The 12987-nt window shown below is 45.5% G+C and overlaps 6 protein-coding genes across 6 annotated transcripts; 2 read left to right on the top strand and 4 right to left on the bottom strand.

The window, feature by feature from the left end:
- Nucleotides 1–196: 196 nt before the first annotated feature.
- FOIG_15654 (uncharacterized protein) lies at nt 197–774 on the top strand (the record flags this gene model as incomplete). Its single annotated transcript, XM_031217038.1, has 2 exons — nt 197–407; nt 458–774. 2 exons carry the CDS (start codon nt 197–199, stop codon nt 772–774), a joined length of 528 nt encoding a protein of 175 aa, XP_031053246.1.
- A 1168-nt stretch (nt 775–1942) lies between these two features.
- FOIG_15653 (uncharacterized protein) lies at nt 1943–3141 on the bottom strand. Its single transcript, XM_031217037.1, has one exon. It carries the CDS (start codon nt 3128–3130, stop codon nt 1967–1969), a length of 1164 nt encoding a protein of 387 aa, XP_031053245.1. The 5' UTR covers nt 3131–3141; the 3' UTR covers nt 1943–1966.
- A 747-nt stretch (nt 3142–3888) lies between these two features.
- FOIG_15652 (uncharacterized protein) lies at nt 3889–4813 on the top strand. Its single transcript, XM_031217036.1, has 3 exons — nt 3889–4018; nt 4110–4210; nt 4319–4813. The coding sequence occupies exons 1-3, from the start codon at nt 3936–3938 to the stop codon at nt 4660–4662; spliced, it is 528 nt and encodes a 175-aa protein (XP_031053244.1). The 5' UTR covers nt 3889–3935; the 3' UTR covers nt 4663–4813.
- FOIG_15651 (uncharacterized protein) lies at nt 4455–6452 on the bottom strand. The gene is made up of 2 exons (XM_031217035.1): nt 6207–6452; nt 4455–6155 (listed from the first exon to the last, which is right to left on the bottom strand). The coding sequence occupies exons 1-2, from the start codon at nt 6319–6321 to the stop codon at nt 4927–4929; spliced, it is 1344 nt and encodes a 447-aa protein (XP_031053243.1). The 5' UTR covers nt 6322–6452; the 3' UTR covers nt 4455–4926.
- Nucleotides 6453–9216: 2764 nt separating this feature from the next.
- Nucleotides 9217–9645, bottom strand: FOIG_15650 (uncharacterized protein; the record flags this gene model as incomplete). Its single annotated transcript, XM_031217034.1, has 2 exons — nt 9217–9379; nt 9416–9645. 2 exons carry the CDS (start codon nt 9643–9645, stop codon nt 9217–9219), a joined length of 393 nt encoding a protein of 130 aa, XP_031053242.1.
- A 1231-nt stretch (nt 9646–10876) lies between these two features.
- FOIG_15649 (uncharacterized protein) lies at nt 10877–12337 on the bottom strand (the record flags this gene model as incomplete). Its single annotated transcript, XM_031217033.1, has 6 exons — nt 10877–11289; nt 11350–11480; nt 11533–11756; nt 11808–12049; nt 12101–12137; nt 12194–12337. 6 exons carry the CDS (start codon nt 12335–12337, stop codon nt 10877–10879), a joined length of 1191 nt encoding a protein of 396 aa, XP_031053241.1.
- Between the last annotated feature and the right edge of the window lie 650 nt (nt 12338–12987).

Raw genomic sequence — 12987 nt, 5'->3', positions numbered from 1 at the left:
GTACGAATTTCATGTGTCAACTGGCGCACCGACACAGGCCAATAAGGCCATACGGAGCCATGCCATAAAGACAGCCCTGCAGTTGCGTTCGAAAAGAGTAACTGGAGAGGATTTGTCAGATAGCTCAGCAGCATCAGCACAGACAGCACAACGAGAAAAGGAACTAAAAGGCCAGTTCAGAATCAAGACGGCCTCTATGACGAACCCCGGTCGCAGACCAGGAGCAACGCACCAAGCAGTGATACGGCACGATAATGGAAGCATGTTTGTCTCCGTGAATATGAACCAAAACTGTTTTAGCAGCAACTACTCAAGTCGAGTCCAAAGGTTCTCAGTTAATATTCTCGACCCTTTTGGAACAATCCCAATACCGTCGAATCCGCAAATTGACACGCTTCTCAAGCATTGTATGTATTACTCGTTTCTGCTACGCATTGCATGAGCTCACCACCCCTAGTCATTGTGCTTTTCGACTACTTGACTACAACAGTTCCCAGCAACAACACATGGCTGGGTCTTGCGATAAATGACCCGCTTCTCATGCGTGTGACTCTCTGTACGACGGCAGCCTTCGGAGCTACGGTCACACCGTTATTCAGTCCTGAACTGCGAAAGGAAGGATTGAAACTAAAGTGCGACGCCATCAAGGACCTAAATTCTCTCCTCCAAAATGGCCAAGTCCCAGAGAATGTACTTGCTGCCATTGCACATCTAGGACATAGTGAAGTGAGTGATCGAGTGCCTTTAGGTCTGAATTCTTCCGGGCGATTCTGATACCAGTCGTTGACATTGGTGTTCCAGAATTTAGAGGGTTCCTCTCAAGAAGCAGATATCCACATGAGGGGACTTCAAGCGCTACTTGATATCAGAGGAGGGATCAAGTCTATTAATACTTATCAAGTGGGACGATTCATAAACTGGTAAGCGAGAGGCATCCTGTGCTACGCGACTTGAAGAGAAATTTGATCTAAAACTCTTTAGGGTGGACTTGGAATTAGCTACGACTCGAGGGCGAAGACCTCTTTATCCCCTGCACTACGGCTTGGATAGAGTCAAGCTTCCACACGATATCGTAGCGGCCTGTGAATTTCCAAGTCTTTCTCGTTTACAAAGTCTTGGGCCAGCACACAAAACCGTTATGACCGTTATTCAACTGGTTCGACAAAGAGTAATGGCGGTAGAATGTGGCATGGATCCCACACAGCGAGATGTTCGTGCGCTGTCATTTTCCGCAGCCTTTCTCGCTCTCGAACAAGTTGATGATATTCCAATTACTCTAGAAGGACAACGTGTCCACACCATCCTGTTAGCTGCGCATCTCTTTTTGTGTGCGGCCATGAAACAAGACTTTCGATGGAGCGGATCCCTCCCATGGATGATGGCACAACGCCTGCGGGAGTCACTCGAGACCGAGCCAGTGTATTCTGAAGTTTGGGTGCCACATCTACCTGAGTTGCTCTGGGTGCTCTTTGTTGGCGCCGTGGTAACTGAGAAACATCCACAAGGCCACGGGACATGGTTCGCTACGCAATTACAGATTGTTTGCCAGCTCCTTCGATGTAGCACGAGGCTGGATTTCGAGGATCATCTGCACTCTCTGGTATGGGATAATAGGTTTGGGATTGAGTTTTTAAATAATTGGTTGGCGCCTACTCTCGGTGGCTATTGTCGTCTGTCATAAGACTACTATTAGCTGCCTCCTGCGGCGAACAAGATGGAGATTTAGGATGCTTGGTTGCTTCGGATCGCGTGGTGAGACATATGACATGGGTTGATAAAAATATTCATTTATCACCAAGGACGAGCAGGGCGGTGATGGACGTTCAAAAGCCGGAACGGCCAGTCAAGACGAGCGCAATGCAATAAGTCTGTAACTTATTTAGAAACTCCTGGGGCTAGGCACAACTATTTGTTCTTATTCATGCCAAATAGGATATCAATCCCAGACCTTAGTAAGGTATCCTTACTACGCCTCATCAGAGACCTTCACGATAACCTTCCCTCTCGCTCGTCCAGACTCCACCTTGTCCCAAGCCTCAGCAAACTCGCTAAACCCAACCACGCTATCAATACTTGGCTTCAGCTTGCCAGCCTCCAATAGCCCCGTAATGACGTCTAGGTCCTTGCCGAGTGGCGTGATGACAAAGAACAGGCTGCGGACCTCTTTTTTAACATCTTGCGGGCGACTGTCCTCTGGTACACCGCAGACACTAATAAGGCTTCCCCCATCCCGAACTGCATACCAGGCTTGGGAGAGTGATGGGCCCCCAATGCAGTCAAAGACAAGGTCAAACTCTCGACTACTGGCATCCTTAGCTACCCAGTCACCGCTGCTTTCTTTTGTATAATCTATTATTTCCGTCGCACCAAGTTCTCGGACAAAGTTGAAATTCTTTGGTCCGACAGCAGCTACGACAGCAGCTGCTCTGGCCTCTCGAGCGAGCTGGACTGCCCAGCTACCGACTCCACCGGCCCCGGCGGTGATTAACACGCGAATCTTGGAATTTTTGTCCTGCGCTGCTTTGTCACCTGATAGTGCCAAGGGGTCTAATCCGCCATGTGTAAAGAGCGATTGGTATGCTGTCAGCGCGCTGATAGGAGTTGCAGCTGTTTCGGCCCAGCTAAGGTTCCTGGGCCTAATCGCGAGCTCTGACACACGAGCCAGAACATACTCGGCTGCGGCGCCAGGGCGTGTGGCCTCGATCCGAGCGTAGACTTCGTCACCAGTCTTGAAGTCGCTGTTTGCAGGAGCAGAGACGACTGTTCCCGCGACATCCTGTCCTGGGACGGGGATCTTATCTTTTGGTATAAAGTCAGGGAACCAGACAGCCCAGTCGAGCTCGCCCTTGACAGGAGAAGTGGCATGGACCTTAACCAGAACATCCTCAGGATGTTTAGGCACGGGGACAGGTTGTTCGGATAGAATGAGCTTGTGGGAGTGTTTGTCAGGCTGGAGAACTGCCTTCATTGTTGCCGGGAGGTTGAGTGAAGCCATGGTACGGGTAAAGCCTGAGATAGCGGGTTTTAAGACTGACTGGGATGGGTTTTTCGCAAGATTATGAGGAAGGATGAAACTGGATGGTAAACCCCTATGTGAAAGAGCATAGGTTCTCGAGATGATTCTTAACATGTGAAGCCGACTGCAGGTTTGACTTTTTTATTTTATTTTTCTACCTGGGTTGCTCAGTGTATTTATACATTAATCGACGCCTGTTCTTTCCAGACATAATCCCCTTCGCCAAGCGTCTTTGCTAACCTTGATTATAATAAGCTTGTACTTTTTCAAAACTGACATGGCATCAAAGCACGGTGTTCTTAGCACTATTTTCCTATTATGGCAGGTGGGTCGGATCAGCCTAGTTTCGGGGCCAGCCCCTCTCACGGCATCATAGCAAAGTCATCCCAATAAACTGGTCAATCAGCTTCCAAAGTCGACAAGCCTCCGTGATTGAAAGCTTAGTAAAAGCGAAGTAATCAAGCCGATGACTGTAACGCTGACGTGTCTCATTACTTTTCAGATTGCAGACTCTGAGAGGCCATGAGCCGAGGGACCCGGAATGTCAGCCTACCTCTATTTCAGTCTTGGACCTCCGCTCACCCGCCTCTCATCAGCTTGTGATTCTGCATTAAGTAACGCTATGTGACCTGGCTGAAAGTTGTGATTTCTTCTGTGACCCAACACCTTCCCCTCACGTTAAGCCACCTTTGGCATCTCGACACTGTGTGAGGAAAACCAACCTCCCGTAATGCTTGCTATTGGCACTGAGAAAAATTGGTCTACGGATACAGGTGGAGGGGAAAAGATAATAGGATGTTGAATAATTATGGGATCAAATCCTTTCCTCGTGATTATAAAAGTAACAGTTCTTCTCTCATAAGAACCAACATATTCCACACAATAGGACCAGAATCACCCTCAACGCAGAACCATTATCATGGCTTTCCCCAACGTCGACTTCAATCTTCGGTGGCAGGATCAAAACGTGGTCAAAAAAGACGGCCAGTGGACGGTTGACGGGTAAGTGTTATACCTATGTGCTAACGAAATCATAGAGGATGTCACGCATTCTGCGAAACACTTACAAGCAACATGCTGATACCTTGTGCAGACGACCTACTGTGAGTGTTGCAGTATCTCATGTACACCAGCCACCCAACTTGCCCAATAACACGTGGCTGGGGCTGCTTGTGACAGCTCCTCCAAATGCCGGTGAGTATATTTTATCTGTGCCTTCATACATTTTACCATCGCGGGAACTTGCTTGAACTCAGAGATTTACCTTGAAGCTTGTATAAAGCAATACTGACACGGGGTTAGCTACACCCCCTCACACTCATGCTGGAGCCTCCATCGTTGCAACAGTGATACGAGGTCATGTTCTCAACCAAATGGTGCATACCCAAGTTGATCAGGCAACGGGTGAGACACACACGCATGATAGCGGTGCCAAGGTGTACGGGCCAGGTGAGAGCTGGTATGAGGCTCCAGGCTGCCACCACGTTCGTTCTGAGAATGTCGGTAACGATGAGGCTCTCTTCATCGCGAACCTGGTCGTTAGTACAGATGTTTTCAAAGGGTTAGACGTGAAAGCTCGGAGCGAGGAAGAGGACTTTGCAAAGATTGGCCGTGTCTTTATCATTGACAAGGATGTCGATAAGTAGAACTTTATAACGACTAGAGCCAAGAGCTGGAAAGTTTAAAAAGGATATGAATTATCCTCTCAATTATTACAAGGCTCTCACTAGCTTAGTTCAGGGATATCTGCCCAAGTACAATGCATCAATGAAGTGGGCATCATTCACTGCTAAATGATCCTATGGTTCTTCTCCTCATAAGATTGTGAGTTACAAATGGCACTTCATCCCTTCATGTAACTGGTTATGGACATGTGAAAGAAATAGTACATTCATGTATAGATGCTGTTCTCAATTGTTAAATACTTTATCGTTAACCGCCACCACAAGAGCGGTATAGTCTGAGTTATCAACATAATCGATGTAGACAACATTAGGAAAGGAAGTATTGTTAACCACGGGGAGTAGACGCGTCACCAGTTCCTTGTTGCAGGTATATGCCAATACTCGAATTGGTTTCAGGAATGCGACCACCTTGGTAGCAAAGTCCACAAGGTTGCCGTTCCAGGATGGGGCTTGCTGTGTCAGCGTCCAGGACAGCAGAAAGAGTTGTTTGTCTTTAGTAGGCATGTGTCCTTTCATTTTGTTGATCTGATCGCTGACCATGACTACTGCGTCGTCCGTGTTAGAATATTGGTTGTAAACGTTGAGCTGTGAAGGCTTGTAGAACCCCTTGTTCTTAAAGTCTCTCATATCAAGACCTTCGTTTTCCACGACGCAGACGACCGCTCCACGCCCGTTGCCGATAAAATCCTGAAGTGGAATAAGGCTTAGGTCTTGCGCCTTCTTCTCGTCTTGTACCACATATCGGTTCTCAAGCTTCAGCAACTCGCCCAGAAGTCTGCGCCACTCATTATCATTGAATTTCCTCCAATCACCTCCGACATCGGTCTGGAGGGTGTGTGAGAAATTAAGAATTACCAGCTCTGGGTATTGCGACAGGAACGAATTAACACCAGAGATGATGCTGGCCAGTGACTCCCCGCGGGCTCCAATCTTGCCCGTGTAGTGACCCGTCCAGAAACCACCGCCAGAGATTTGAGGACGGATATCGAAGTAACGAGCGCCGTACGCAAGCTGTCCGTGAACCGGAGTGGCCTGGCAAAGCACGTAGTCGTCGATCAGCCCGCTTGGTATGTCACTGTGGGATACAAAAGACATGCCAGAGTCATGGCTGCCAAGCATGCAAATTTGTGACAGCGGTCGAGGTCCTAAAGTGGCAAGGTTTTGGTGCATCCAACCGACAGGAGGATTGGTCGTGTGGAAGCTGCCTTGCTTTCCCGAAAGTACGAAGCTTACAATGCCATCATGTCGCCACCCTAGCTGTATCGAAGAACCCCTTGGGTTGTTAACTGCTTCTAATGATACAAGCTCCACCCAGATTCGGGATGGAGCATCGGAGATATGGATGCGAAACGAGCAGTCCGTTCCTTGTAAGGTATATGCAGTGATACCTCTGGTGTCTGAGCGCTCTACGAACAGGCCTTGCTTGAACTCAACGTAATTGCTTGTTACAGTGCCTGTGCTACGGTTAGTCGTCCCTTGTATGTTTGTTCAACCTGGGCATCTACCTGGGTCGAGCCATTCAGGGAGGTTCCAAGAGTTCATCTGATAGCTGCTCTGATTTGTTCGGATCCATTTGTATGGTGTGCCGTTGACGAGCGCAAGTGTTCCGCCTTCACCCATCGTGGTGACGATCGATCGTTATAGAAGGTCCTGAGCTTGTCTGTTTTGTTTTATGAAGCAGTGGAGGTCAGTCACATGGAGTCATCTCACAATCGAAGAGCAAACGATGAGATTATATACTTGTTCTTAGTTGCTGGTGGTTGCATGCGCTCGCTATTGGCAACACAGATCATCGAAGCATCACTCTCACATATTATGCATTAGTTCAGCCACAGGGTTGCATTTTGGGTCACAGACTCTTCAGTATGTTCAACTATTCTCTTTCGCAGGAGTCAAGAACTCATGCTAGGGTCGGGCCGCATGATGTCGCTGCAATAAATGGCCGATGATATTGGTTGATCACTTTTCCAACTTGTGCTTGGAAATATATAGGCGGTATAACACACATCAAATAAGCTGGAATACTTTCTGTAAACAACTTGTTCTTCCTGTATATCCCAACAGATAGAGTGTGCCTTTTAGTTTCCATGCAGCTGGACTGATCATGAGATGGTATCATGAGGTAAAGGAATTTGGCTCAGGTGGCCTGACTAACCGCTTGGGGTAACTGGGCAAGACATTGTGTGGATGAAGTATCACATGTGATTCTGCGAGTAATTGTAGACTCAGCGAAGGGCATCGCATCTTCCGTTCCGTAATATGGCAAAAGTCTACCCTGCATTCTCTAATAACGTAGCCGCGGCATGCACAAGTCCATGAGGACTACAAGCGACATTGCGGAATCTATAAGAATCAACAAGCCGCGAAATTCTTCTACCAGCAATAAGTCAATCTAACATTAAGGCGCCTACTCCGAGTCGGCAAGCGAAGTAGCATAAGGGCCATAATATCCCCGAGTAACTGCTACCTCAAGTCCGTTGCTATTATAGCTTTGGACACTTGCAGCTTCTTCTTCTTCTAAAGTAACCTTGGATTTTAGACGTGACCTCGCACAGTATAAATGTCGCGACTATGAATGACTGTGTACTTTAGGGCCTTGAAACCTATGACAACATTCTATCGTCCCTCGGTGTGAGAGGGAGGTTTGTTCAGATTCAAAATAGGCTGATAGCATTCTCATATTTACCGGAGAAACACCAACTCCTTCCCAAAGACGATTTAACACGGGCTTAAAATCATGGCTCAATTGGGGGACAAGGAAGTATGGCGGCTTCAGAAGGTAGGAGGACGGGCGTTTCGAACTATCGATTTAGACTCCACTCCCTTGGACTCGCGCATTGACCTCGTGACTGATGAATGGGGTGGCTCGGAATTAATGGGTGTGTATGAGGAAGTTAGCTAGGCCAATAGGGGCCAGTCTAGATAAAAGTTAATAAAGGAGATAAGGGCCTAATGTATCAGGCTCACATTTTAATACTGAATACCTCACTCACCTGAGTTAAGTGCATTTAGGGCCCACGGCCAAAAAGTAGAAATAGGCTTCTAATTCCGACAAAACGGCCGTTAATAAGGTAAATTAATCTATTAGGATGTCGCCACCCTAGACCTGGAAGTGGGCTTGTTATTGCGGAGAGAAAATTATAAATGCCCAGGACTGTACCTGCTATTAAATAGTGGTAACTAGGGAAGAAAGCAGTAAGAGAAAAGGCAGAAAAACAATCTTCTTTTAAATAACTTCTATTTACCTATTTATTACTTTCAAAAGACCTAAGGGTCACCTGGCAAAGATATAGGCTCTTAATTAGTTAATATCTGCTATTGTAAACCCCGCATCTCACATCCTCATCGTCATGTGGTGCTCTAGATATTTTAGGCAGGGATGTCATGGTCCTTAGTAAAAAAGGACTAAAATAGTAAAACATCTTAGAAGTAAGTATAGCTTTAGAAATCGCTTATTGTCTTAGTATTAACGTATTATATCTTAACCCTTATAAGTTATTAATATTAAGTATTAAAAAAGAGAAATAAGTAATTCTAAATTATCTAAAAAAAACCTTTATATTTAATATTAGCTACCTTGATGCTAAGGGATAAATAGTATTAGTATAAGCTGTAAAGGTTAGTAATAAGAATATAGTTAAATGTCTACTTGGAATTAAAGGTATTAATGTAAGTGCCTTAAATATAAATAGAAGATATCTGCTCTTATGGCAATTTAGAAGTATATCAATGCGCTACATTTCGTGCCAGACAGATTAGGATATAGGAGTCTTGGTTAGAATGACTATATATATTTAGCATTTCCTCCTATATAACAAGGTAACAAACTCCTATCTTTCCATACTTCCTTTCTATATCTGATATATCTAAGGATGACAGAAGAACCTTGGGATTGGGGATACACTGGAACTATATGAGTTGATATTCACTGCCCAGGCATCATTCTTCCTATCCGCTTCAGTAATCAATACACTAGCTCCAACACCGCTACAGCTATCTCAGCTTCCTCTCCCTTTTTAACTGATCGAAACCTGGGGTCAATGCGCCAAGGTCTGGGTCACATGGCTCGAAGAAAATGGTGGTGTTATCAATAGCTCGAAGTAATCAATGAAGAGAATGGTAGGTCTAAGAAATGGAATGGATCTCAGCTTCAGTAGTATACGTTTAGCTTAGGGTATTCATTTATATGCCCATATAAAGATAGAACGATCAAGAGCCATTGAATTGCCCCCTACTCATGTATTCAACGCCCTGAGAACCCGGTCATCAAGTTCATGCCATATTGTAAATTTCGACTCCTCCAATGGCAGCTTCGTCCCTTCGAACATAGCAAGACTGATGAGACTGCGTCTCTTCCGAAGGCATTCCAAGCTCCTGTTGAGCGATCTCGTCATATACAAGTCGTATCCACAGAGATCTTCGTTCCGGACTCTTATTTAGCCGTAGATGAATATACAATTCGTTACGCAGGCTTGTCAAATTGACACAACACTTATTAAGGGTAACCCGAACCCCCTAGTTATTCCCTGTTCTAGGTCCATTCTTCTCAAGCAATACTGCCTCAATCTCAACCTCAATATGCACAGTGTCTAATGCCAGCTTCGAAACCTCGACGGCCGTCCACGTAGGCCGATGATTCGGGAAACGGCGCTTTGAAACCTGCACCAGTGGCTCAAAGCTGGATCGCAGGTCGGTGTGAAACGATCGCACCGACTAGACGTCGTCAAATGAAAGCTCAGAGTTGGCTGATTGTAGTGCTCTTAAGATGTTGTCGTAGGTGGTCTCAAGCTCTTGCTCGAAGACGCAAGGAATCTCGCCGGTCTCGTTCCAGCCACCCTGGCCAAATAGTTTGACAATGTCGCCGACTTCAACAGCTTGTAAGTAGTAACCGAAGTCAGAGGAGGCCACGCCTTGGCCAGGGTAGTTGAAGAGTTGGAAAGGCATGGTAAGAGGGCAGCAGAGAAACGGTATGAAAGTCTTAATGGATGATGGGCAGTTCACAGGCCAAAGTATGATTTAAGTGTAATATTTAACTTGAAATGACACCAGAGGTTCGCGTGTAGTTATAGATGTTCGAGTTCCCTTCTTAATAAACACCTGCCAAGCGATATACATAATTGGTCACATGCACGTCAGTACTACAGTACGCATTATAGTAAATTTGGCTATTGATAGGGGTTTCCAAGAAGCTATACGGTATGTGCAGGCTGATAAATGCTGACTGTATACAAGCAGAGTGATTGTCATCATCACTCACCTTTGTCACCGGAGTATTTTGCTTGTCTCGGCTGCACAGCGGGGTCGTGTTCTATGCCGTGGGTAACAACAAGACTTTTGCTAGTCCTTGGCTGTTTAGTTTCACATTTAAAATAATTCTTATTCATCAGAGTATTTACTTAGGCAACTCTGGGCCTTAAGGGTAGGCCAGGCTATTCCTAACCACCACGATAGTAAATCGATTCGGAGCATGGAGATCCACCCTTATTGATGAAAGGAGAAGATGTATCACCGCATTGGAAAAGAATCTCGTCGACATTCAAGACGTCGTTGACAAGTCTATTGATCCAAGCACTCTTTTTCGTTTCAAGGCTGTAGAGAATTGCCTCGTCTACACACCACTTCTTTTACTCATAACCTCTGCGCGACCTTCCTTCCCTGCACATCCTCTGTAGTGTGCCTTTTATCTCCGTTACAGCGTCTTCTGTATTGTAAGAGATGCGCTGCAAACTTAATCTTAAGGACTATAATTTGAAAGATCAAGCGCAAGGTCTCTTTTTTTTAACTATACTATAAAGTTTAAAAGCCTGATGCTAAAACCCATCCTACGCAATTAATTAACGTATTACCTCCTGGCCATATTCTTACTTGACTAGCAGTGCCAGTTAACTACTAGGCTGAGACAAAAAAATACGCGATAGCATAGTACTCTTGCGATCCCATATGCGCGAGTGGACATATACCTAATTGTCCCCCTCGGCAATTTTGAAGTACCTTGCTAATTAAAAAAGCCTAGTCTCTTTCCCAATAATACTATGCAAAGGTAAGAGGGTATCTTAATGGCAGGCTGCAGAATGTAATTATACAGTTACATTTCCTCCTATTGGAGTGTTTACTAACTACTTATATATAAATCATAATACAGATGACTCCAAACTTTGGTAATTGCCCTTCTCCTTCACACTGTTTCCAAGCTGCCTGGCCAGGGTTGCTTAGAACCATCTACTATTATCTCATTCGTGATGGAAATTTGACTCAGGTCTGACTCAAACCCTCCGGCTCCAGCTCCACTCTGCCCCATGAGAGTTGATGTGTATTTGATGCCACTTGGGTGGTATTGATCGGCTGTATGGCTCTCAAACTCGGACACTAAGCCGCGACCACTACCATCATCTGAAACGGCCAGCTGGTGGGTTGAACTGGACTCGTCGTTGGGAGCACTCATGCTTATGGTATCGAGGCGAATGGACTGCTTCCTTTGACTGCGGCTGGATGAGTTTCCGTAGCTGTTTGAGCTTGCGCCAGTGACTGTTCTCGGGTTTGTGCAGGTGAAGATAAAGGTACATGCTGGACGGATTACGGGGAGAGAAGCTGTAAAGTAATATTAGTTATTCTATCGCATTTATACTGAGGCTCGGGAGTAAAACCTACCAGAAACATTAATAAGGTTCACCTCGACTGTTGCCCAAATAACGATTGTTACGATATTCCACGTCAGATCTGGTGATGTATCGTCAAACACTCTAGCGGCGACAATCAACCGAATGCCGGCCGCGCAAATACTTCAATTATTAGCAAGTCCATCAACGAGCATATGTAGTAAAAGCCGCTTACAAGAAACCGAACGTGAACATAATCATAATGCCAGCCTTTTGCAGAATAGGCAGCTGCAGCTTTCCAATCTCCAACATAGGCAGAACCAGGATGGCGATATCAATAATATTATGAACTAAAGTAGTTCCGAAGAAGAACTTTTTGTCCTCGATGGCGCAGTACCCGCCGGCAGTAGAGTCCCAGAAAGCCTGTACGGGGACGCAATGAAATATCCCCATAAAAATCTTGTAATAATTATTAGATTCAATTCCTGGTCAGGAGAGTAGAGTACTTACTCGGAAGATAATCCATGTTATAGAGCATCCAAATAGAATTTGAATTGGAAGTCTAATATTCGTGATGCAAAACATACGCCAGTACAGACTTAAGATAGAGACCTTGGCAAAGAAGAGGCCGAAAGCATAGAAAAGCTCTGCAACAAAGAGTACGAGCTTGCTTTCGTAGAGTGCTTTGTCGAGCGTTATGCCTTTGACATCCAAAACATCCATGATATGAAGTCCAAGGCCGCGGTTGATCCCTTTCCAGTCTTGTTAGCCAATTGGTCAGTCGACATGCGCAGATGACCTACAGTAAGGGATAATAACGATCCAACCAATGGAAATGGCCTGTAAGAGTTAGCAATTTTGTTGCTTTACAAGTCAACGCAGTAGCAAAGACGTACATAACCGCAGAGCGCAAAATAGTCATCCCACGACAGAGAATTTCTCTTGAGCCTACGACTCAACAGACGGAGTATTGTGACGATAGTCGCCGCTGTAAACGTGACAAAGAGCACCACCCAGAGATCAGTCTGTTTGGACTCCATTTTTGTCTCTGTATAAGATATCAATCAAAAGCACTGTCAAGTCAGGACGGGTATGATTCAGCACTTTAGCCCATCAAAAGTCAGACGGCAGCGTGAACTGGAGAAAATGCAAGGATAAAGAGCATCAACATGAGGGGATTGGACAGATTATGTACAGAAGACCCCCTGACAGTTTGTTAATCCATGCCGCATCTTGCTAAAGAAGCAGAGGCCTGTAACTTTCTTCCTCTTTTGACTTTGAGAAGTGCGAAAATTAGAGGCAGTACTCAGTACGTAGATCTCGGCGCTATTTGGTTAGTTTCTCATAGTGTTACCTTTTCGTTGGATAACTCAAGTGCCGTGACAACAACCCATATCGGTACTTGCGGCGCTAATGACTCAATAGTATAGGTATAATTACGCGGCGAACTCAACAAAGGAAAGATTTGAGTGGAGGTGCTAAGTGGACCACAAAAAGGAGGATATAAACTATAGCGGTCTTCGATGCCGGTGTTGTAACAAAAGGTTGCTAAAATTCTCGCACCCACGCCATCGGTGACGATCATACCGTTGGGGATCTACAATGCCAAAGCCGAAAGTCTACTAGCGCGGTGAAGTTCTCCAACAAATTTCATGAAGATATTCGACTAAGGCTGAAGGGTGACACTAGT

This window comes from Fusarium odoratissimum (genome assembly GCF_000260195.1).
Source record: "Fusarium odoratissimum NRRL 54006 unplaced genomic scaffold supercont1.56, whole genome shotgun sequence".
Taxonomy (NCBI): Eukaryota; Fungi; Ascomycota; class Sordariomycetes; order Hypocreales; family Nectriaceae; genus Fusarium; species Fusarium odoratissimum.
The sequence above is the reverse complement of the archived record's forward strand: the minus strand, read 5'-3'. Positions and strand labels throughout refer to the sequence as shown.